We start from the raw sequence: 24,660 nt of genomic DNA, 5'->3' as shown, positions 1-24,660 counted from the left end.
CAAAATAATATTTGGACAGAAGTTGCCTGGAAAATATAGAATTTATTGCCACCTGTCGCATCTTCTTTCAGCATTCATGCCTCCACTCTGCTAACACTTCTGTGGCATTCTTCCCACCTTTTCACCATTATCTCTCACATCTGCTATCTCCCCTCTGTGTACTTTGGCACTTGCACTATCAAGGTCTGGTTTGCTTAGAATAACTGTTAATTTGCAGTTGTTGTGTTAAATGTACCTGTAAAGCTGCAGCAAGTAAGAATTTCATTTTTTTATGGTCACCTGAAAACATTTTCATTTTGTCAGCTAATCTGATAGTTGCCAATAGTCTTGAACCAAAGTATCCTGAAGCCTTGGTCATAATAGTTGGGGACTTCAATCACTGCTCTGTTCCCCTACCACACTTTGCTAAATCTGAGCACCTGGCTAAACTACTACTCCCTGTTTACAAGCAGAAACCAAAGTAGGAAGACTTGGTGCAGAAAGTTCTGCAGTGCTAGTCTGAGGAAACAGATGAAATCCTCTGTGACTGCTTTGAGTCGGTGGACTGGCTAAATATGGATGAATATGTCGCTGCTGTCACAGACTACATCAGCAAGTGTGTAGATGACTGCATACCAAAGAAGACAATGTGTGTAAACAAAAAAGGAACCGCTGATGCTGGTTTATACCAAAGATAGATGCAAAATGCAAGAGTAACTCAGCAGGTCAGGCAACATCGCTGAAGAAAATGGATAGGTGACATTTTGGGTTGGAACCCTTCTTCAGACTGATTGTAATGGGGAGGTGGGGGAGAGGGACTGGAAGTGAGAGGGAATAAAGTAGTTCGAATAGGGGCCAGCAACAGATTACTTTGGGCAAAGAGTTTTCCCAATAGGCCGATTGTTGGCTAGAGATGGTGGGATCCCAAATCTATAATTTTAGGTAGCTTCGACAATGAGTTGAAGGCTGTAACAATAGTTGAGTTGTAAGCTACCCAAGCAAAACATAAGGTGCTGTTCCTCCAATTTGCATGTGGCCTCACTCTGGGAATGGAGGAGGCCTAGGACGGAAAGGTAAGTGTGGGAATGAGAAGGAACGCCATTAAACCCACCGACAAGGGAGGTGCCATTGTAGTCTGGCAAGCTGACCTCTACTATGCTGAGGCCGAGCACTAGCTCTCAAGACACCTCCTCATATCTACCCCAGACCATAACCCTACAGATGAAAACCAGGCCATTATCTCCAAGACTGTCTCTGATTTCATCACCTCTGGCAATCTGTCCTCCATAGCCCCCAACCTTATAATTCCTCAGCCCCGCACTGCCCGCTTATACCTCCACCCCAAAATCCACTAACAGAGCAGCGCTGGCAGATCCATTGTTTCTGCCTGATCCTGCCCCACTGAACTTGCCTCCATGTACCTTAATTCTATCCTATCCTCCCTTGTCCAGTCTCTTCCCACCTAAGTCTGAGACACCTTCAACTTTTTTTAAACTTTGTGTTTAGGCCCCCCAGTCATTCATCTTTACCATGGACTTTATACTAGGTTAACATATCTGTTGTGCTGCTGCAAGTAAGAATTTCATTGTTCCATTTCAGGACATGACAATAAAACCCTTGACTCTTCTTGAGTTTCATTTCCTCTACACCTCCATCCCCCATCAGGAAGAACTCAAGGCCCTCCATTTCATCCTTGAACAGAGACCCAACCAATTTCCCTCTAGTAACACTCTCCTCCACTTTGCAGAACTTGTCATCACCCTTAACAACTTCCTTCGACTTCTTTCACTTTTCCAAGTTAAGGGTGTAGCCATGGATATTCCCCCCACCTATGCCTGCCTTTTTGTTGGTTATGTTCAACATTCCTTGTTCTTGGTGTACACTGGTCCTAATCCCTAATTGTTTCTCCACTATATCAACAACTGCATAGAGGCTGCCTCCTGCATCTGTGCAGAATTTCATTAATTTCACCACTAACTTCCACATTGCCCTCAATTTCACTATATTTATGTATAGTATTATCTGTTTGATTGGATAGCATGCGAAGCATTTTTTTTCACTATACCTCAGTACTTGTGGTAGTAATAAACCTAAACACCTAAAAAGTAAGGTGACAGCCCTAGGGTAATATTGTGCACCAGGCACTTACCTGTTCAGATCCTAGAGTGACTTGAAAAGAAGCTCTGTTAAAATAAGCAAAATTTGTGTTCCAAACCTCAAAAGATGAACCTTCATGCCAAAACTTAGTGAGCATAATTACAATAAGAACTGAACAATTAATAAACTTGAGTAAATGTTGTAAGTATGAAGTATCCAAGGTATGCGTGCAGATTTTTAGATGCTTTTAAAAAATATATTAAATGTTTGATTTTAATATACAGCAAATGGTTGTTGATGATCAATGTTCGATTGATTCAGTGTGTTATTTGGTAATAGTGTAAAGATCATAGGTAAAACATTGTGCATTTTATTGCTAGTATATCTGTTTGAGACTCTTATGTTGTAATGCATATATGTAGAGGAAAAATGTTAAAAGTTGCCCTCTGTGATTGTTATCCAATGGCAGCTTTAAACTTAGTATTAGAGGAACAGCACTTGTATTCTGTCTGGGTAGTCTACAATGAGCATTGAATTCTCCAATTTAAGGTAACCTCTGTCCCTTTCTCATCCTATTGGTCTCTCTCACACCTTGTTCTTTCCACCATATCCCCCAGCCCCGTTCACCCATATTCCGTCACACTCATCCACACCTCTCCCACTAGATCCCTTTCTCCCTACTGCTCACCTCTCCCCTCCCTGTGTTGTTCCCTTCTGCAACCACTCTGCATTCAGTTTCATTTTTCACCTTATTTTCCTATCAGAATGCAGAATTTGCATCCTTTTGTTCATTACTTATATCCTCCCTGCCTCTATTGCCATCTCCACCCTTTCCTCCTCCACATGACTCATTCCCAATCAACCACTTCTCACTTGTATCCACCTATCGCTTGAAATTACTGGCGCATCTTTTCACCTTTGTACTCCCCCTGGAGTTTTTCAGTCTGAAGTCACTTGTTCCTCCAAAAACTAGCATACATTCGGTGAAGGTAGATACAAAATGCTGGATTAACTCAGCAGGACAGGCAGCATCTCTGGAGAGACGTTTCGGGTCGAGGCCCTTCTTCAGACATTTGGTGAGTTCTGTTTGTCAGATTTGCACCATCATTTTAAATGATGATTACGATAATTAATTTCATTGAACATTCCATGCAATGGACCAACAATACAGGTTGATAAGAAATAGTTGACCCAATAACAAATACACATGCAGGATCACAATTTAAATTTCTGGCTGTAAGGATAAGGGATATATCTGTGAACTTTTCTGGAAGTGAAAATGCAATTGATTAATTTGGAAAACAGGACAGACAGATTATTTGAAGTAGAATGCCCATTTAATTTTGTTGTTAATAATTTTAAAGTTAGACACATTTTTCAAGTGATATTTCTTCAGGTTTTGTACCAGATCTACCATGTGATCCTACCTGAAATCACCTCCTGCTGAATCTGGGACTTTCCATTTGTTGGTTCACTTCATCAGGTTGTGATTTTGTGCTCAATCAGCTTTATATAAGGTTGCTTTATGGATGGCGTTTACAGATATGGAAAACACCACCACCATCACCACCAATTTGCATTTCTCTCCGACTCCATGACAACCCAGCTTAACAAAATTATCTTTGATAATGTTCTGCATTACTGTGTTCTACTACATTGTACTTTTTGTTTTAACAGGAATATCAAATTGACATCTGAGTTTATTTTTCCTCAACCTGAAATATCAACATTTGTAAGAATGTGGCTGATTTGTTTCTCTGTGTTTCTTTAGAGCCCAATATGCAGACTTCTGAGGCTGGGTCAGACACCACATCAACAGTGACTTTGCAGACCTCGGTAGCAGGACAGCAGGCGGTGCAGGCCCAGGTGGTACAACAGGTACCAGTTCAGCAACAGGTAGGTTATTCAGTTGAAACATCAGTGATACTGTTTTTCTCTGTTCACAATTGCATTTTCCACAGAATTTATCAACTTTCAATAGAAGTTAATATTTGTCTTAATGTGAATAACCAATTGAGCAGAGTGCACTGCCCTGCACAGCTGTATGGGATTAACCTTGACAGAGATCACTGCATCCCCTTCCAGGTCCCAAGGTAAACAGATATTCCAGGATTAGGTAGAGGACCATTTCATTCCCATTGATGCAGCCTTTTGATGTCCTGAGATGTTGAATTTCTCCCCATATGTCAAGGATCTAATAAGATGGGTTCTTTTCACCACTGACTGAACAAAGTCTTGGTGCTTGTTTGAATATTCTGATGATGGAGCATTCTACCAAATTATTTTGCCAGTTTAGTTGGAAAACCACCCTATAGAAGCCACCATCTCCTTCTTCACCAACTTAATGACTTTGATGAGAGGAAGTTTATCATTTAGTAATGTTACCATCAAATTTTATGGCAGGCAGAGTATTGTTAGGTAGTTTGATAGGTTGCAATAATCACTTTCCCCATACTTCTGGAAATTATTTTCCCTCAATTCCTAGATGATAGTCTTAGATTTGTCTGCAGCCTCCTCTTTCAAAAATATTCTGGCATTACGGGCAGGTTTGACTTTGGCATACTTTCAATACCATTTAAAGTCTTAAAATAGGATTAGGGTTGTGCAGTTTAAGAACCTGATGGTTGTTGAAAAAGTGGCTGGTGCTGCTCCTGGTATATGGGAATTCAAGTTTCTGTTCCTCCTGCCCAATGGTCACAACAAGAAGAGTACATGGCCCAGTTGGTGGGGATCCTTTATGATAGATGCCACTTATTGAGGAAATACCTCTTGCAGATGCTTTAGAATAGATGGTGGGGAGGACTGTGTCCTTGATTTACTGGGCTAAGTCAATCAGCCTCTTGCGTTCCTGTGCATTGTGTCCAATTTAAATGAATTGTGCAACATAATCAAGGTTCCTTATACTTGCACTTTTGCATTTGTGTTTTATGAATTTCAATACATTCAGGTTTTCCTATATTCTTAGCATCAACCACTTGGTCTGTCAGCTCAGTCCTGACTGCCTGAGCTCTGAGTGCCATCTGGATGTGTGTGTTGGCATCTTGTGAAGTTGCTGATCAAGAAGTTTCACTATCACGACTTCTGCTGCAGTGTTTTAAAACCTTGGAATCTTCCCTTTCTCATGCTTTAGTATTCTCCGACCTTTTCCCATTCCATCTTCACTTTGTGAGCAACTGCACCAGTTTCAACCAAAATGCACATCAGTTCCTAGAGGTGCAGGCTATCTCTAATGTAAAGGAGAAACCCAGGATGTTGCCAATAAATGGTGGATATAGTGGTGGTTGAATGACAAAATGGTTTAAGTGAATAGGGAGCTTGAAGTTGGCAGACTACAATCAATGCATGCAAGTTACTGTGGATTGCAATGTGGATATTCACGGATATTCTATCTTATCCACTTTTCTGAACATTCTCTACCTGTCAACTCACTGTCACCACTAAATGTCTTAGACACTCGGTGCCATATTCTACCTCTTCTGCATCTTTTGCATTTTTGTTCAACAAGCCTTGCTCCTCCCAGCTGGGAAAATGTTCCAGGAGTTTGTCTAAACCCTGGGTTCCAAATTTCAATGAGGACTCAGAACTGCTGTAGCTTTGGGAGCAACAACAGCAGCAGCAGCAGGAGGAGATTAGCAAGAGATACGACTGATTGGCTCTAGCCCAAGGTGCCATATTCTACCTCTTCTGCATCTTTTGCATTTTTGTTCAACAAGCCTTGCTCCTCCCAGCTGGGAAAATGTTCCAGGAGTTTGTCTAAACCCTGGGTTCCAAATTTCAATGAGGACTCAGAACTGCTGTAGCTTTGGGAGCAACAACAGCAGCAGCAGCAGCAGAAGGAGATTAGCAAGAGATACGACTGATTGGCTCTAGCCCAAGTGGGAGGAGAGAAGTGAGTCAGTGCTGGGAAAACAGTTGAAAACTGAGGAATTTGGTTTGTAAATTAGTAAATCAGGCAATTTATCAGTCAATTTAAGTAAGACTGCTCTTAGGGAGCGGCAGTGAGTGAAGTGCCCTGTGAGAAAAGTGTGAGTCTTTGGCTCGAGAGTCTTCGGAGAGGAGGCTGAGGAGAGGAGACTACGCAAAACACTGCAGAGGGAGAGACGAAAGAAGGAGATGTCAGGCAAGCTGATTCAGTGTGATGCTTGCATTATGTGGGAGGTCAAGGACACCGCTGGTGCCTCTGGCTGCTACAAATGCGAAAAGTGCATCCAGGTAGAGCTCCTGAAGGGCCGTGTTGGGGAACTGGAGAAGCAAGTGGATGACCTCCGGTTCGTCCGAGAAACGGAGTAGTTCCTCGACAAGTCTTACAGTACGATTGTTACACCTAAGGTACTGGAAGAGAGAAGGTGGGAGACAGTGAGAACGGGAGGGAAGCATGGAATGCCAACGTCCCCGGGGGTTGTACCTCTTGTGAACAGGTTCACCCACTTAGAAGCTGTCGGGACAGAAGAGGTGTTTAGACTGGGCGGCGGACTGGCTTGTGATGCGAATAGGGCTGTTGAGCCAAAACCAAAAAGGCCTAAGGCAGGCAACGCCATTGTAGTAGGAGACTCCATTGTGAGAGGTACGGACAGGGGTTTCTGCGGCAACAGACGGGATGCGAGGATGGTGTGCTGCCTTCCTGGTGCCAGGATCCAGGATGTCACGGACAGAGTGCAGAAAATCCTCAAGGGCGAAGGTGAACATCCGGAAGTGGTAGTGCATGTCGGCACAAACGATGTCGGAAAGAAGGGGATGAATATTCTGCAGCGTGACTTTAGAGAGCTCGGAAAAATGCTGAAAAGCAGGACCTCCAGGGTTGTTATCTCCGGTTTGCTTCCAGTTCCTCGTGCTGGCGAGAGCAGGAACAGGGAGATACGGGACCTGAACGTATGGCTGAGGAACTGGTGCACGGGGCAGGGATTTAGATTCTTAGATCACTGGGATCTGTTTTGGGGTAAGGGGGAACTGTACAAAAGGGACGGATTGCATCTTAACAGGTGTGGGACCAGCATTCTGGCAGGCAGGTTTGCCACTGCTACACGGGCGGTTTTAAACTGAATAAGGGGGGTGGGGTGTCGAATGGGCTAGTGGAGGATGGAGTTAAAGGGAACGGGTTTCTTAAATGTGTGAGCGTAGAGACAGAGGGGTGTAAAATGAGGGTAGAAGCAATAGGTAGCAAGGTGAAAAGTAAAAGTGGCAGGCCGGAAAATCCAGGGCAAAAATCAAAAAGGGCCACTTTTCAACAAAATTGTATAAGGGGTAAGAGTGTTGTAAAAACAAGCCTGAAGGCTTTGTGTCTCAATGCAAGGAGCATTCGTAATAAGGTGGATGAGTTGAATGTGCAGATAGCTATTAATGACTATGATATAGTTGGGATCACGGAGACATGGCTCCAGGGTGACCAAGGCTGGGAGCTGAACATCCAGGGATATTCAATATTCAGGAGGGATAGAGAGAAAGGAAAAGGAGGTGGGGTAGCGTTGCTGATTAGAGAGGAGATTAACGCAATGGAAAGGAAGGACATTAGTTTGCAGGATGTGGAATCGGTATGGGTAGAGCTGCGAAACACTAAGGGGCAGAAAACGCTGGTGGGTGTTGTGTACAGGCCACCTAACAGTAGTAGTGAAGTTGGAGATGGTATCAAACAGGAAATTAGAAATGCGTGCGACAAAGGCAAAACCGTTATAATGGGTGACTTCAATCTACATATAGATTGGGTGAATCAAATTGGCAGGGGTGCTGAGGAAGAGGATTTTTTGGAATGTATGCGGGATAGTTATCTAAATCAACATGTAGAGGAACCAACGAGAGAGCAGGCTATTTTAGACTGGGTATTGAGTAATGAGGAAGGGTTAGTTAGCAGTCTTGTTGTACGTGCCCCCTTGGGCAAGAGTGACCATAATATGGTTGAGTTCTTCATTAGGATGGAGAGTGACATTGTTAATTCAGAAACAATGGTTCTGAACTTAAAGAAAGGTAACTTTGAGGGTATGAGACGTGAATTGGCCAAGATTGACTGGCAATTAATTCTAAAAGGGTTGACGGTGGATATGCAATGGAAGACATTTAAAGACTGCATGGATGAACTACAAAAATTGTTCATCCCAGTTTGGCAAAAGAATAAATCAGGGAAGGTAGTGCATCCGTGGATAACAAGGGAAATCAGGGATAGTATCAAAGCGAAGGATGATGCGTACAAATTAGCCAGAAAAAGCAGCATACCGGAGGACTGGGAGAAATTCAGAGACCAGCAGAGGAGGACAAAGGGCTTAATTAGGAAAGGAAAAATAGATTATGAAAGAAAACTGGCAGGGAACATAAAAACTGACTGCAAAAGTTTTTATAGATATGTGAAAAGAAAGAGATTAGTTAAAACAAATGTAGGTCCCTTGCAGTCAGAAACGGGTGAGTTGATCATGGGGAACAAGGATATGGCGGACCAATTGAATAACTACTTTGGTTCCGTCTTCACTAAGGAAGACATAAATAATCTGCCGGAAATAGCAGGGGACCGCGGGTCAAAGGAGTTGGAGGAATTGAGTGAAATCCAGGTTAGCCGGGAAGTGGTGTTGGGTAAATTAAATGGATTAAAGGCCGATAAATCCCCAGGGCCAGATAGGCTGCATCCCAGAGTACTTAAGGAAGTAGCTCCAGAAATAGTGGATGGATTAGTAATAATCTTTCAAAACTCTTTAGATTCTGGAGTAGTTCCTGAGGATTGGCGGGTAGCAAACGTAACCCCACTTTTTAAGAAGGGAGGGAGAGAGAAAACGGGGAATTACAGACCAGTTAGTCTAACATCGGTAGTGGGGAAACTGCTAGAGTCAGTTATTAAAGATGGGATAGCAGCACATTTGGAAAGTGGTGAAATCATTGGACAAAGTCAGCATGGATTTACAAAAGGTAAATCATGTCTGACGAATCTTATAGAATTTTTCGAGGATGTAACTAGTAGCGTGGATAGGGGAGAACCAGTGGATGTGGTGTATCTGGACTTCCAGAAGGCTTTCGACAAGGTCCCACATAAGAGATTAGTTTACAAACTTAAAGCACACGGCATTGGGGGTTCAGTATTGATGTGGATAGAGAACTGGCTGGCAAACAGGAAGCAAAGAGTAGGAGTAAACGGGTCCTTTTCACAATGGCAGGCAGTGACTAGTGGGGTACCGCAAGGCTCAGTGCTGGGACCCCAGCTATTTACAATATATATTAATGATCTGGATGAGGGAATTGAAGGCAATATCTCCAAGTTTGCGGATGACACTAAGCTGGGGGGCAGTGTTAGCTGTGAGGAAGATGCTAGGAGACTGCAAGGTGACTTGGATAGGCTGGGTGAGTGGGCAAATGTTTGGCAGATGCAGTATAATGTGGATAAATGTGAGGTTATCCATTTTGGTGGCAAAAACAGGAAAGCAGACTATTATCTAAATGGTGGCCGACTAGGAAAAGGGGAGATGCAGCGAGACCTGGGTGTCATGGTACACCAGTCATTGAAAGTGGGCGTGCAGGTGCAGCAGGCAGTGAAGAAAGCGAATGGTATGTTAGCTTTCATAGCAAAAGGATTTGAGTATAGGAGCAGGGAGGTTCTACTGCAGTTGTACAGGGTCTTGGTGAGACCACACCTGGAGTATTGCGTACAGTTTTGGTCTCCAAATCTGAGGAAGGACATTATTGCCATAGAGGGAGTGCAGAGAAGGTTCACCAGACTGATTCCTGGGATGTCAGGACTGTCTTATGAAGAAAGACTGGATAGACTTGGTTTATACTCTCTAGAATTTAGGAGATTGAGAGGGGATCTTATAGAAACTTACAAAATTCTTAAGGGGTTGGACAGGCTAGATGCAGGAAGATTGCTCCCGATGTTGGGGAAGTCCAGGACAAGGGGTCACAGCTTAAGGATAAGGGGGAAATCCTTTAAAACCGAGATGAGAAGAACTTTTTTCACACAGAGAGTGGTGAATCTCTGGAACTCCCTGCCACAGAGGGTAGTCGAGGCCAGTTCATTGGCTATATTTAAGAGGGAGTTAGATGTGGCCCTTGTGGCTAAGGGGATCAGAGGGTATGGAGAGAAGGCAGGTACGGGATACTGAGTTGGATGATCAGCCATGATCATATTGAATGGCGGTGCAGGCTCGAAGGGCCGAATGGCCTACTCCTGCACCTAATTTCTATGTTTCTATGTTTCACCTGATCTCTGACCTAATTCTGCATGTAATCTTTCTTTTTGACATCCCTCAATTTATAACTTTGGTTAAGAACATCCATCAATCTCAGTTTTAAATATTAACATTTGACTGAGAAAAACATTCTGAATTTAAACCACCCTGGGCCAGTTGAAATGTGTCCTAATTTCATTCATAAAAGGCTTGCATATATATGTCCCCCATTTCCCAATTAGCTGACGAGCTTGTTTCAGCTTATTTCATCAGTTCCTCTTAATATGTTGAAAAATTCATCCACACCATCCCATACATTATTGGTAGGCCACAATTTATGAACATTCTGTTCACAAATTTTCACTGTCTCATAATTCATTCTTCGGGGTGCATGTCCTTGATTTACACTTTTTCTGTAAGATACACTACTAAATGTTAACAATTACAATTGAAATCCCAACTGACGGATCCCAACAGTGCAACTGCCAACAAAAATGCGCGCCAAAAAAAAAAGAAAAACTACATAAATGGTGGGTGGAGAGTTAGGGTGTGCATGGCTTGCATTAGAATTAGCAGGGGCAAGGGATGGCCAGAACTTGGAGTGGGAAAATACAGTGAGAGACCTGCATGTGTGGCATATGACTTGTGGCCATCTCGAGTGGCGGCGCGACTCACGTTGCCTGTCTGTCTTTTTTTATTTTTTGTCTTGTTAAATGTAGTTATTCGTGGTTTTTTTAATACTGTTTTTAACTGTGTATATGTGGGGGGCGGGGGGGGGGGGGGGGGGGGGGAGGGGGAAACTTAAAAAAATATCTTCCCTGCACGGGAGACCCGACCTTTTCCCTGTCGGGTCTCCGTTGTCGTTGGGGCCTAGTACCGTGGAGCGGCCTCCAACTGGAACGACCTGGGGGCTCCAGTCTGCAGATCTGCAGACTCACCATCGTGGGGCTGGCCGGCCTCGGACCGTGGGGAGCGGTGGTGGCTCGCTGCTGCGGCCCGACTCCGGAGCTCGGAGGCTCCAGCTGCAGACGTGTGGACTGGAATATCGGGAGCTCGCGGGTCCGGGTGGGAGACCGCTTTTCGGAGATCCCGCAACGCAACTTCTCCAGCCCATGTCGCGGGGTTGGAACGACCCGGAGCGGGGCCATACATCGCCCGGCGCGGCTTTAGTGGCTGCGGGACATTCCAGCACCCGCCTGGGGCTTCGACATCGGGAGAAATGGTGCAAAGAAAAGACTTTGCCTTCCATCGCAGTGAGGAGGAGACTCACTGTGATGGATGTTTGTGTAAATTGAATTGTTTGTGTGTCTTGTAGGAATTGTTTTGTTTGTATGGCTGTGGAAACGGAGTTTCGTTTGAGCCTCACTGAGGTTCAAATGACATGGAATAAATATTGTATTGTAAGTAGGGTGGGAGATTATCATAATCAGGGAGGGTTGCTGGGAAAAGACACAAGAGCTGAAGGGTGGTCGCATCTTTGAGTTTGAAGAAGGGTTTCGGCCCGAAACGTTGCCTATTTCCTTCGCTCCATAGATGCTGCTGCACCCGCTGAGTTTCTCCAGCATTTTTGTGTACCGTCGCATCTTAGATACTTGTATTGAACTAGTTTTAAATGGCCGTGTTTTTGTCCCAAACCTTTGGGCTCTGGAACACAATCAGATTTGAATCCAACAGGAGTGCTTTTGAGTTTTATGAATTTTAGCTTAACGTGTCAAGGCAGCATGAGCCCTTCATAAATTGAGGAATTGGTACAAATTCCAGTGAATACAAAATTAATTCATGCAATTTAATTTCACATATCTATTATTGGAGTCCAAGTGAGTCAATTGTGGAAAGTATGCAGAGGTACCTACATCCAGAAGCAGCTGAAATGAATATGGTCAATAGAATCTGTACTGAACATTATGAGAAACTTTGTGCCTGATTATCTTCAGCCAGTCATTGGTAATTAAATAATGAAAAAATTCAGTGCCATGTAAGTAGTTAGTTAAGCTTGTGAAAGTGCTGCAACAAAATAGTTTAGAAAATTCAAATCAAAAGTGAAAAACCATAACACAATAGGAAATTGTGATAAATGGAAGAATAACGGTAAATGATATCTAATATTGAACAGAGATGTTAAACGCATGTGAATGCTTGAATTTTGCAATTATAATGATAAAGAAACCTGTCAGTTCACAGTTATTATATTTTAGACAATAGACAATAGGAGCAGGAGCCAGCACCGTCATTCAATGTGATCATGGCTGATCATCCCCAATCAGTACCCCGTTCCTGCCTTCTCCCCATATCTCCTGCTATTTTTAAGAGCCCTATCTAGCTCTCTCTTGAAAGCATTCAGAGAACCTGCCTCCATTGCCCTTTGAAGCAGAGAATTCCACAAACTCACCACTCTCTCTGAGAAAAAGTGTTTTCTCGTCTCCATTCTAAATGGCTTACTCCTTATTCTTAAACTGTGGCCCCTGGTTCTGGACTCCCCCAACATCGGGAACATGTTTCCTGCCTCTAGCGTGTCCAAACCCTTAACAATCTTATATGTTTCAATGAGATACCCTCTCATCCTTCTAAACTCCAGAGTGTACAAGCCCAGTTGCTCCATTCTCGCAGCATATCATAGTACCGCCATCCCTGGAATTAACCTTGTAAACCTACGCTGCACTCCCTCAATAGCAAGAATCTCCTTCCTCAAATTAGGGGACCAAAACTGCACACAATACTCCAGGTGTGGTCTCACTAGGGTTCTGTACAACTGCAGAAGGGCCTCTTTGTTCCTATATTTGATTCCTCTTGTTATAAAGGCCAACATGCCATTCGTTTTCTTCACTGCCTGCTGTACCTGCATGCTTACTTTCAAAGACTGATGAACAAGGACCCCCAGATCCAGCTGTTCTTCCCCTTTTCCCAACTTGACGCCATTTAGATAGTGGGTACACACAATTGCTGGGGAAACTCAGCGGGTGCAGCAGCATCTATGGAGCGAAGGAAGAAGGGTTTCGGCCCGAAACGTCGCCTATTTCCTTCGCTCCATAGATGCTGCTGCACCCGCTGAGTTTCCCCAGCAATTGTGTGTACCTTCGATATTCCAGCATCCGCAGTTCCCTTTTGAACGCCATTTAGATAGTAATCTGCCTTCCTGTTTTTGCTACCAAAGTGGATAACCTCACATTTATCCACATTAAATTTCATCTGCCATGCATCTGCCCACTCCCCCAACCTGTCCAAGTCACCCTGCATTCGCATAGCATCCTCCTCACAGTTCACACTGCCATCCAGCTTTGTGTTATCTGCAAATTTGCTAATGTTACTTTGAATCCCTTCATCCAAATCATTGATGTATATTGTAAATAGCTGCGGTCCCATCACCGAGCCTTGCGGTACCCCACTAGTCACTGCCTGCCATTCTGAAAGGGACCCGTTAATCCCCACTCTTTGTTTCCTGTCTGCCAACCACTTCACTATCCATGTCAGCACTCTACCCCCAATACCATGTGCCCTAATTTTGCCCACTAATCTCCTGTGTGGGACTTAATCAAATGCTTTCTGAAAGTCCAGGTACACTACATCTCCCTTGCCCATTTTCCTAGTTACATCTTCAAAAAATTCCAGAAGATTAGTCAAGCATGATTTCCCCTTCGTAAATCCATGCTGACTCGGACCGATCCTGTTTCTGCTATCCAAATGTTCGGCTACCTCATCTTTTATAATTGACTCCAGCATCTTCCCCACCACCGATGTCAGGCTAACTGGTGGTCTATAATTCCCTGTTTTTTCTCTCCCGCCTTTCTTAAAAAGTGGGATACATTAGCTACCCTCCAATCCCCAGGAACTGATCCTGAGTCTATAGAACATTGGAAAATTATCACCAATGCATCCACGATTTCTAGAGCCACTTCCTTAAGTACCCTGGGATGCAGACCATCAGGCCCTGGAGATTTATCAGCCTTCAGTCCCATCAGTCTATCCAACACCATTTCCTGCCTAATGTGGATTTCCTTCAGTTCCTCCTTCACCCCAGATCCTCTGGCCACTACTATATCAGGAAGATTGTTTGTGTCCTCCTTAGTGAAGACAGATCCAAAGTACCTTTTGAAGCTGACAGCAGCTTTGTGAGTTCTGCACAAGCATTGTTTTGGGCAGAAATCCCAAAGTTGTTCTCAATTATTCAATGTTCCTCCACAGATTGTACTATATTTTGTACCTTCTGCATTGGTATATTGAGGATGATTTCAGTATCAACAAATTATTGTTTATAAAGTATAAGGTAGACAAAAAAGCTGGAGAAACTCAGCGGGTGAGGCAGCATCTATGGAGTGAAGGAATAGGCGACGTTTCGGGTCGAGACCCTTCGTCAGACTGATGTCGGGGACGGGGGCGCGAAAAAGAAAGGAAGCGGCGGAGACAGTAGGCTGTGGGAAAGCTGGGGAGGGGAAGGGGGGGAAGGAGGGAGAAAGCAAGGACTACCTGAAATTGGAGGTCAATGTTCATACCACTGGGGTGTAAATTACCCAAGCGAAATATTAGGTCCTGCTCCTCCAATTTGCGGTAGGACCCACTCTGGCCATGGAGGAGGCCCAGGACAGAAAGGTCAGATTCGGAATGGGAGGGAGAATTGAAGTGCTGAGCCACCGGGAGCTCAGGTTGGTTATTGCAAACTGAGCGGAGGTGTTGGGTGAAGCGATCGCCAAGCCTGCGCTTGGTCTCAACGATGTAGAGCAGTTAACACCTGGAACAGCGAATGCAATAGATGAGGTTGGGGGAGGTGCAGGTGAAATGGGTAAATCAGTGAGTTCTGCATGGGTGCAAGAGGTAGAACCAATGCAGTCGTCAATGTAGCGAAGGTAGAGTTCGGGGATTGGGTCATGGTACGCCTCGAACAAGGATTGTTCAACGTACCCTACAAAGAGGCAGGCATAGCTGGGGCGCATGCGCGTGCCCATAGCTACGTCTTGGATTTGGAGGAAATGGGAGGAGTCAAAGGAAAAGTTGTTGAGGGTAAGGACCAGCTCCACTAGGCAGAGGAGAGTATTAGTAGGCGGGGATTGGTTGGGTCTGTGGTCGAGGAAGAAACGGAGGGCTTTAAGACCCTCCTGGTGGGGGATGGAGGTCTTCCCATCTCCTCCCCTTTCTGCTTTCCGTTCCCTCCGTCAATTTGTTCCTTCCCACCCAAACCACCCCCTCCCCTGGTACTTTCCATTGCAACCGCAGGAAAAGCTACACTTGTCGCTTTACTGCCCCCCTCAACTCCATCCAAGGACCCAAGCAGTCTTTCCAGGTGAGGCAGAGGTTCACCTGCCCCTCTTCCAACCTCATCTATTACATCCGCTGTTCCAGGTGTCAACTGCTCTACATCATTGAGAATAGACATTAGACAATAGGTGCAGGAGTAGGCCATTCGGCCCTTCAAGCCAGCACCGCCATTCAATGTGATCATGGCTGATCATCCCCAATCAGTACCCCGTTCCTGCCTTATCCCAAGCGCAGGCTTGGCGATCGCTTCGCCCAACACCTCCGCTCAGTTTGCAATAACCAACCTGATCTCCCAGTGGCTCAGCACTTCAACTCCCCCTCCCATTCCGAATCTGACCTTTCTGTCCTGGGCCTCCTCCATGGCCAGAGTGAGTCCCACTGCAAATCGGAGGAGCAGCACCTCATATTTCGCATGGGTAGTTTATACCCCAGCGGTATGAACATTGACCTCCAATTTCAGGTAGTCCTTGATTTCTCCTTCTTTCCCCTCCCCTTCCCAGCTCTCCCACAGCCTACTGTCTCCGCCTCTTCCTTTCTTTTTCCCGCCCCCCCCCCTCCCCGACATCAGTCTGAAGAAGGATCTTGACCCGAAACGTCGCCTATTCCTTCGCTCCATAGATGCTGCCTCACCCGCAGAGTTTCCCCAGCTTTTTTGTCTACCTTTGATTTTTCCAGCATTTGCAGTTCTTTCTTAAACATTTAGTCTATAAAGTATATGTAAGTTTCTAGTGGTGAGCTAAGCAGCTTACCAAATTCTGAGCTGAAAAACTGTTAATTGTGTAATATATTATAGTTAAATTATATTTTTGTCAGCTCAATATTAAAATATTGTTAGTTAGTTTACTTTTGATACTTCAGGTATCAAATTTTTACTTTGTACTCTGTAAAAATATTAGCTATAGGTTGTGCTTTTTCCTTTTTCCATGAGAATTCTTAAATATGATTTATCATAAACAGTTTGATGATATCACTGTGATCATCTTGAATTAAAACCTGATAGCAAAGGATGTTGGAAACGGAAGTTCATACTGCAATGATTGCTCAATCTTTTAGGTTTCTTGGGCAGTTTTGCCACAGACCAAAACAAAACCAAAGTATTTAAGGTGTTGAGGAAATAATGAAATGCTTTTTCTTTTCAGGTACAGCAGGTGCAGCATGTCTACCCTACACAGGTGCAGTATGTGGAAGGGAGTGATGCTGTTTATACCAATGGAACTATGTGAGTTACCTTCTAACTTTGAACTCAATGAAAATTGGACAGGTGTAAACAGGCTGCCAATTAGATATTACTTTGTTTGCACGATTGCCAAAGGTTTAATTGTCAGCCTAATTTATATTTCTGAGTTTATCTCCTGTTTTGATAGCTGACCGGCTTGCATAGGTCGGAGCGGATGACTTTATTGTGAACCAATAATAGCATAATGTAGAGCGTTGGGGGAAGAAAGAGTTCAGACGTAAAATATGTACATTGCTTTGAAGGAACAATGTAAAGAGTATCTAAAGTGAAAGGGCATTGATGACGAAGGAAATTAAAGTCAAGGAAAACAGAAAAATAGGTCTAACAACAAATGTCACGAATAGTTGTAATCAAAAATATTTTAGAAACTACAGCTAGGAATTAAAAAATGATAATGCAGGTAGTTTAAAAAAAAAGAAATATTAGCCAGTAACATTAAAGGTAGCAATTTATAAATTGAAACTAAATGGTTGAGATAATATAGACACAAGGAACTGCAGACAATGGTTTACAAAATACATCACAAAATGCTGGTGTAACTCAGCAGGTCAGGCAGCATCTCTGGAAGACATTGATAAGTGATATTTCAGGACCCATCTACAAACTGGACCGGACCCAAAACGTGACTGATTCATGTCTTCCAGAGATGCTGCCTAACCTGCTGAGTTACCACAGTATTTTGTTTATTTTTATGCTAAGGGTAATTATGACCAAAGAGTACTTATCGCAGAGAGACAGAGAGCATAGTTAAAAGTCTAATGATTCTTGTTTACTTAAATGTGCCTGAGATTAATACTGTTTTTGAATGCTAACAACTGACTCAGTAGTGCACCTCCACTGCTGAAGGGACATTGCACTACAAGCAACCAAACTGTGATACCAAATAATATAATTAGGAGATGATCATATAATGTAATAGTAACTAGCAAAATTGCTTTGCTTACCATATGAAATATATAGATAATGTAAAGAAATTTAAATAATGCATACACCTATACATGCTTACTCTGTTCAAGACCTAAGATGAATACTAAGTAGTTTCAATTTTGCTTTCGTGCTTGTCAATTAGGAATCGATCAGTTAAATTATTGATAATCAAATGATAAAAGTTTATTGGATGGGTAGGCAGGAATATAGAATCGAAGTTACAATAAGATCAGCCGAATTCAATTACTTGGCCTCGACATGGCTATGGTATAGCAAATTATAAAGATTCGAAACAGCGAGTGAAATTTCCCCTCCTCTTTGTGATAATTGAACAACCCCTTGTACTATAACATTAGCATCAATTTCTAGATTGCTAATGGAAGAAGCATTTGCATACTGTATTGTTTTCTCCTAGTTATTGTATCTATTGATTAACTCTGCAATTATCTAGTATTAATGATCCCTACTATTAAATTTTTGCATGTTGCTAAAGTGTTCTCTCCACATCTGTCCTGTCCAATCCATTCATTATACGAAAGACCACTATCATGTCACCGTAAATCTATTCTTTTTGTTAAATAAAATTGGTCTTTTAAGTGTTTTCTCAGTGCTGATAACATCCTTATAAATCCTCCTTACACAACCAGTGCTTCTGAAAATCAAACATTGTGCACAATACAGCATTCGTTACAATTTCTACTTATGGGTTGAAATTTAAGATCATTATTGATAATTATACAAAGATTATGATCGGATAGGTACAACAACAATTTGCATTTATAGAGCATATTTAATATTATGAAATAGAAGGGTAAACTAACAGTTAACAGTGTTTTCTCAGTGCTGATAACATCCTTATAAATCCTCCTGACACAAAATGTTGGAGTAACTCAGCGGATCAGGCAGCATCTCTGGAGAAAATAAATAGGTGACGTTTCAGTCCCAAAAGTTCACCAATCCATCTTCTCCAGATATGCTGCTTGAATCACTCCAGTATTTTGTCCATTTTTGGTATAAACCAACATCTACAGTTCCTTGTTATTTCAATTATTTGAACCTCAGCTTTAATGCAATTTTCTAAATATCTAAAGCACAGAAAGGTTTGAATAGTAATTTGTCTTTTACAAGACACTCTCATACAATCAATAAACTGGAATAACTCAGCAGCTCAAGCATCATCTGAGGAGCAAAAAGATGGTTAATCTTTTTTGTCAAGGACCTACCAGAACTAAAAATGTAGAGGGAAGATATCTGGTTTATAGAGATGAGAGGAGAGGTAAGATGGACACAAAAAGCTGCAGTAACTCAGCGGGTCAGACAGTATCTCTGGTGAAAAGGAATAGGCATTGTTTCGGGTCAAGACCCTTCTTCAGTCTGAGAGTCAGGGGAAAGAGAAACGAGAGATATAGACGGTGAAATAGAGAGAAAAAGAACAAACAAATGAAATATATCCAACAAAGTAATGATAATAAAGGAAACGGGCCACTGTTAGCTGTGGGCTAGGTGAATATGAGTTATAGATAATGAGACTCAATAAGACGACTTTGAAGCTAGTAAGACAGGTGGGGGAGGGATGGAGAAAGAGGGGATGTAAGGGTACTTGAAGTTAGAGAAATGAATCTTCATACCCTGGGATGTATGCTGCCCAGGCAAAATATGAGGTGCTGTTCCTCCAATTTGCGTTTGGCCTCACTCTGACAGTGGAGGAGGCCCAGGACAAAAGGTCGGTGTGTGAATGGGAAGGGGAATTAAAGTGTTTGCAAACCGGGAGATCAAGTCGAACCAATTACACTGAGCGAAGGTGTTCAACGAAACCATCGCCCAGTCTCTGTTTGGTTAGACAAAGATAGGTGATAGTTATACCAGGACGACCGCCGGCTCACGGCCTACATCATCTAGAGGCCGCGGGTTGCGGTGCTTCCAGCTGGCGCGACGTCCGGAGCCTGGGATTCCTCGTTGGGGACCCTAGAGGAGAGGAGCTCCGACCGCCAGCCCGCAGCCTTCTTCTAACCGCAGGCGAGGCGAAGAGCTGCAACCGCCAGCCCTGCGGTCTGTGGTGCTTCTAACTGCGACACGGCGGGGACTTTAGATTTTCGACCGCTGGCCCGCGTCCTACACCATCTTGAAGCCGCGGTCTCCGGTAGGGAAGCACCGATTTAGGACTTACCTTGTCTGCACATCTGGCCGCCCGCAGCGGCGACTGCGAAGGGTTGTGGTCCCGACCACGGGGAAAATGGAGGAGGACAGAGTAAACTTTGTGCCTTCCACCACAGTGATGAATGCTGTGGTGGATGTTTGTGTTAAATTTTTATTGTGTATTGTGTGTTCTTTTTTATATTGTACCGCTGCTGACAAATTCATTTCATTGCACTTTATTGTGCACGTGACAAATAAATCTGACTATTGACTATTGACTGGGAGGATGATGGGCAGGCGAATCTAGACTGGGAAGGTTGAGTGTTCAGGAAGAGGCTCATATGTGATATGTGTAGGAAGGAACTGCAGATGCTGGTTTAAACTGAAGATAGAACAAAAAGCTGGAGGAACTCAGCAGGTCAGACAGCATCTCTAGAGAAAAGGAACATGTCGAGACCCTTCTTCAGATACATGGAATCTGGTGGGGAGAAGAAGGAGCAGATGGACATTGTGGGAAGAGGTGTTGAAATACCTTAAATCGGAAGCTCAAGAGGGCTATTGTGCACAAAAAGCAGATGTTCTGCAAAGCGGTTGCCTTTTCAATGCTTGATCTCACTGATGTGGAGGAGGAGATGCATGTGAATCTCTAACCCCACCAGGAAGTTCTGTTTAAGTCACATAATGGAGGTGAGGGAGGAGGTGAAGGGATAGGGGATAATCTCCTACGGTTGCAATGGAAAAGAGGCAGAGGACAGGGAGGCATGCATGGGGAGGCATATGTGGAGGCAAATAACCAGTAGAAGTCAAACATGAATTAGGAGAACAACAGCCTACAACCAAATGGTATTGTAAAGGAGTGATTACTGACACACTGTAAGCTTTACTGTGAGTTTAATATAGCACGTGGCACACACGTCCCAGCACTGACTGCATCCAGCCTTCAGGCGTACTGGAACCTAGTGGGAGGAACAAAAGGGAGGATACTACAGTTATACTAATATGATGGGGCGTGGTTAGTGGTGATGAGGTAACTACATTATAGGTTGCATGCATAACCCATCTACATCCTTTCCCTTACGATTCAAACAAGTTACTACAGTGGCAGGTTTATTATACAGAACCTGCATAGCTAAGCAAACTCTCCGTAGCGAGCCGGAGGTTTTACAACCCGACCCGAGCGAGTGCGCACCGCACCTTCACCCTCCCCACCCGAAAGAATAGGAGGAGGGACAGGAACAGAAACAGGAGGGGGAGAGAAGATGGGTGGGGAACCCAGCTTGAAGGGGGAACGGAGAGGCACAGGTGAGCCAGGTGAGAACGAAGGGGTAGAACTAGCTGAAGTTGGAGAGAGAGAAGACTTTGCAGGAGACAGCAGAGCCTGGGGAGCAAACCCAGGAGGAGCAGGGGGGGCTACCCGAGGCAAACGGACCGACCGTGGCATGCAGGGAGCAGATGGTACATTAGTGGAGGAAGGCTCGACACGCGATGGAGGGGTATACGGAATCGCAGGAGGTGGTTTGGGCTCGTTAACCGCCAACAGGTGCTGGCGGCTGCGTCGGTATACAGTCCCTTCGAAATCCACGAGGTAGGACCGTGGCGCGCTGTCAAACCCGACGACGGTGGCAAGTCGGGAATAGCCGGTGGGCGTCTGCAAACAGACGACCTGTCCAGGCATCAGTGGCGAAAGAGGGCGGCAGGATTTATCATGCGATCGTCGCTGGATCTCGTGCTTCTGGGCAATACGTTTCTGGACATCAGCAGGCTGCAGGACTTTGGGCATCAGGGACTGCTGGGCAATAGGCATCGGAGGGCGGACAACTCGGGACATGAGTCGCTGGGCAGGGGATCCCATGGTACTGTCTCTGGAAATGTTCCGGAGGTTCAGGAGACCCTGATAGAAATCCCCGTTCGAGAGGCGGGTTTGTTCAAGCAGGTGCTTAGTGCTGCGGACCGTCCGTTCAGCTAGACCATTGCTTTGCGGGTACTCCGGGCTGCTGGTGAAATGATTAAAGTTCCACTTCGTGGCAAACGCTCGAAACTCGGTGCTGGTGAACTGGCGACCGTTGTCTGTCTGCAGCCGGACAGGGGAACCCACTTCTGACACCATGTAAAGGAGTGATTACTGACACACTGTAAGCTTTACTGTGAGTTTAATATAGCACGTGGCACACACGTCCCAGCACTGACTGCATCCAGCCTTCAGGCGTACTGGAACCTAGTGGGAGGAACAAAGGGAGGATACTACAGTTATACTAATATGTTGGGGCGTGGTTAGTGGTGATGAGGTAACTACATTATAGGTTGCATGCATAACCCATCTACAGGTATGAACATTGAATTTCCACCCCTTCTATGCCTCTTGCCTAGACTTATTACCTTGTACCACTTGGTTCAATCTGTCGATTACCCCCCTACTTATACATTTGGGTTTCTTCTCCTTTACTTCACCTGTCCATCATCCCTCCTTAACTCATTCTGCCCATCATCCACCAGCCTCTGCTTCCACCATCACCCCTTTTTGCCTAATCTCTCCCGTTCCCCCACTTTATCTGTTTTCGCACATCTACCAGCCATCTGTACCAGTTTTTTTTGCTACAGATTCCAGCATCTGCCTTCTCTCTTGCTCCTGTTTCATACAATATGGTCTGGTGAATGACTCTAGTGCATCTGTGGTACATGCATTTACATTACTAATCTAATAAATGTTATTATGTATTGAACTCTTTGAGCCACATCAATTTCTGCAACAATACTACTGAAAGATGAGATGTTGTGCTTTCCCAAATCGGTTTAGCTTCATTGTATCATGAGGTGTGTGGAGAATAAAAATATGAATTTGAATAAATAGCCTGAAATTCAAACTGAGCCATTGTTAGCAGTGAGATGTCATTAAGATTTTAGAGCTGCAGCAGCAAGAATATAAGACTTAAAGAAAGTATGAAAATATGAGCTTAAAGAAAATGAAAAATAAATCTCATTCCAAAAATTGGGAGTTTTACTGTAGAAGCATGAAATACAGTTTTTAAAGTCATTTGGTAACTGAAAATTAATTTGTCCTGCTATATACAGTGTTGTCTCGATATTTTAAAAAAATGGTAAATGCCTTCTTTGTTTCAGGTTATTGCTATTTCTGTCACCATAATTTGTTGTTTTTCATTGTGAATCATTTATTTATCCGCAAAACAATAATAATATGGATTACCAAACAACTCCCCAGATAAACGGAACTATTAACACTGCATATTGGTTCTTCAGAAAATCAGTGTTAATATTTCCTAACTGAATTATCATCCTCATTTGATGGGCAAGTACACAAAAACAAATATATTTCCAAGTTCATTCCAAATACAATAACATAGTCAAACAAAAAATAAATTCTAGACAGAAAAATTACTTTGTAACCAAAAATCCAATTGAGCTTTACCCGATTACCCCCTTTTTACCCCCTTTTTAATCTCATTTTAATATTGCAGCGTTGTTTACAATGAATGTAAATGAAATCAAATGAATAGCTGCATAATTTGATATTGCCCTTACCAGTAAATCTGTTTGGATATTTTATCTTCATGTATTCTAAAGGATAAAAAAGTTGTTTCTTATACTGATGTCAAAGGTAAATATTATACAATTATCTATAAATGTTATGTGTTGATCAGAAATTTTGATGTGTTCCATCATCAGTTTTAATTAGGTAGAAACAACATGTCTTCAGGTAATAGGTTGACCTACATTTGTGTTGTATAATAATATGAATGGCATAGGTTTGGGGTAGTGGGGAATTTTTAAATTCGCAGTGTTGACTGGATTGCCTCACTAAAAGGGACTTAAAAACAGAAATATAGAAAATAGGTGCCATTCGGCCCTTCGAGCCAGCATCGTCATTCAATATGATAATGGCAGATCATCCAAAATCAGTACTCTGTTCCGGCATTTTCACCATATCCCTTGATTCCCTTATCCCTAAGCCCTAAGATGGGGCAGAATTTGTCAAGACCATCCAAGATAGGTATTTTTTTTAGACAAGTTTTAGATAGTCCTACCAGACAGTAGATAGTTCTACCTCGTCCTAGAAAATGATGCCAGTCAGTGGGCAAACACTTGAAACAGTGACCACAATTCTGTAAGTTTTAAGCTAGCTCTGGAAAGGTATAACATTGGACCGCAAGTTAAGTTCCTAACTTGCAATGTCAACGAATGCAATGAAAATGTCAACACAGGTGTATAGGGTTGTAAAGAAGGCATATAGCATGCTTACCTTTATAGATCAGGACATAGAATGTAAGAGTTGAGATGTTATGTTGCAACTTTATAAATACTAGTTCGGAGTATTGTGTGTAGTTCTGTTTGTCAGACGAAATAAAGTTTATGATTAAGTTGGAGAGAGTGAAAATATTCACCAGGATGGAATTACCTGGATTGGAATACTTTAGTTTTTGGAAGAGATTGAATAGGCTGATATTGTTTTACGTGGAACAAAGGAGGCTGAAGAGGGATCTAGTAGAAGTATATAAGATTATGAGAGGCATAGATAGAGCAATTAGTCAAAGTATTTTTCCCAATGTAGGAGTATCTGGAAGAAGAGGACACTAGTTTGAAGATAAGAGGTAGGATCCTTTAAGGAGATCTTGGGGGTAAACATTTTTACACAGTGGTTGATAACTGGAATGTGCTGCCCAAAGAGATGATGGAATCTTATAAAATCACTACATTTAAGAGACAATTAGCCCGCCATTTAAGTAGGCAAGGCATAAAAGGAATATGGTCCCAACATGGGCAAATGGGATATGTAGATGGGCAAGAATTTCAGCATGGACATGGTGCATTGAGGAGCTTGTTTCTGTGCTGTTAAATTATATGAGACTATGAATACTGGAGGGAAAATTTAAATTATTCATTGTA

At 43.3% G+C, this 24,660-nt stretch overlaps 1 protein-coding gene across 4 annotated transcripts in view; it reads left to right on the top strand.

Moving 5' to 3' along the window:
* The window catches only part of rfx3 (regulatory factor X3), a 291,788-nt gene that overhangs the window by 171,293 nt on the left and 95,835 nt on the right, over positions 1-24,660 (top strand). For 3 of the 4 annotated variants that reach the window (XM_033017807.1, XM_033017806.1, XM_033017810.1), the window contains exons 3-4: positions 3,848-3,972; positions 16,601-16,680. In XM_033017807.1, coding sequence (XP_032873698.1) covers positions 3,856-3,972; positions 16,601-16,680 — 197 coding nt within the window. In that variant the 5' untranslated portion in view covers positions 3,848-3,855. Of the gene's footprint in view, positions 1-3,847; positions 3,973-16,600; positions 16,681-24,660 lie in introns of those variants that run through there. The other variant, XM_033017809.1, reaches the window with a different exon arrangement.

Source organism: Amblyraja radiata, chromosome 3 (assembly GCF_010909765.2).
Source record: "Amblyraja radiata isolate CabotCenter1 chromosome 3, sAmbRad1.1.pri, whole genome shotgun sequence".
Taxonomy (NCBI): Eukaryota; Metazoa; Chordata; class Chondrichthyes; order Rajiformes; family Rajidae; genus Amblyraja; species Amblyraja radiata.
Note: the sequence above shows the minus strand (reverse complement) of the source record. Positions and strands in the feature narration are given on the sequence as shown.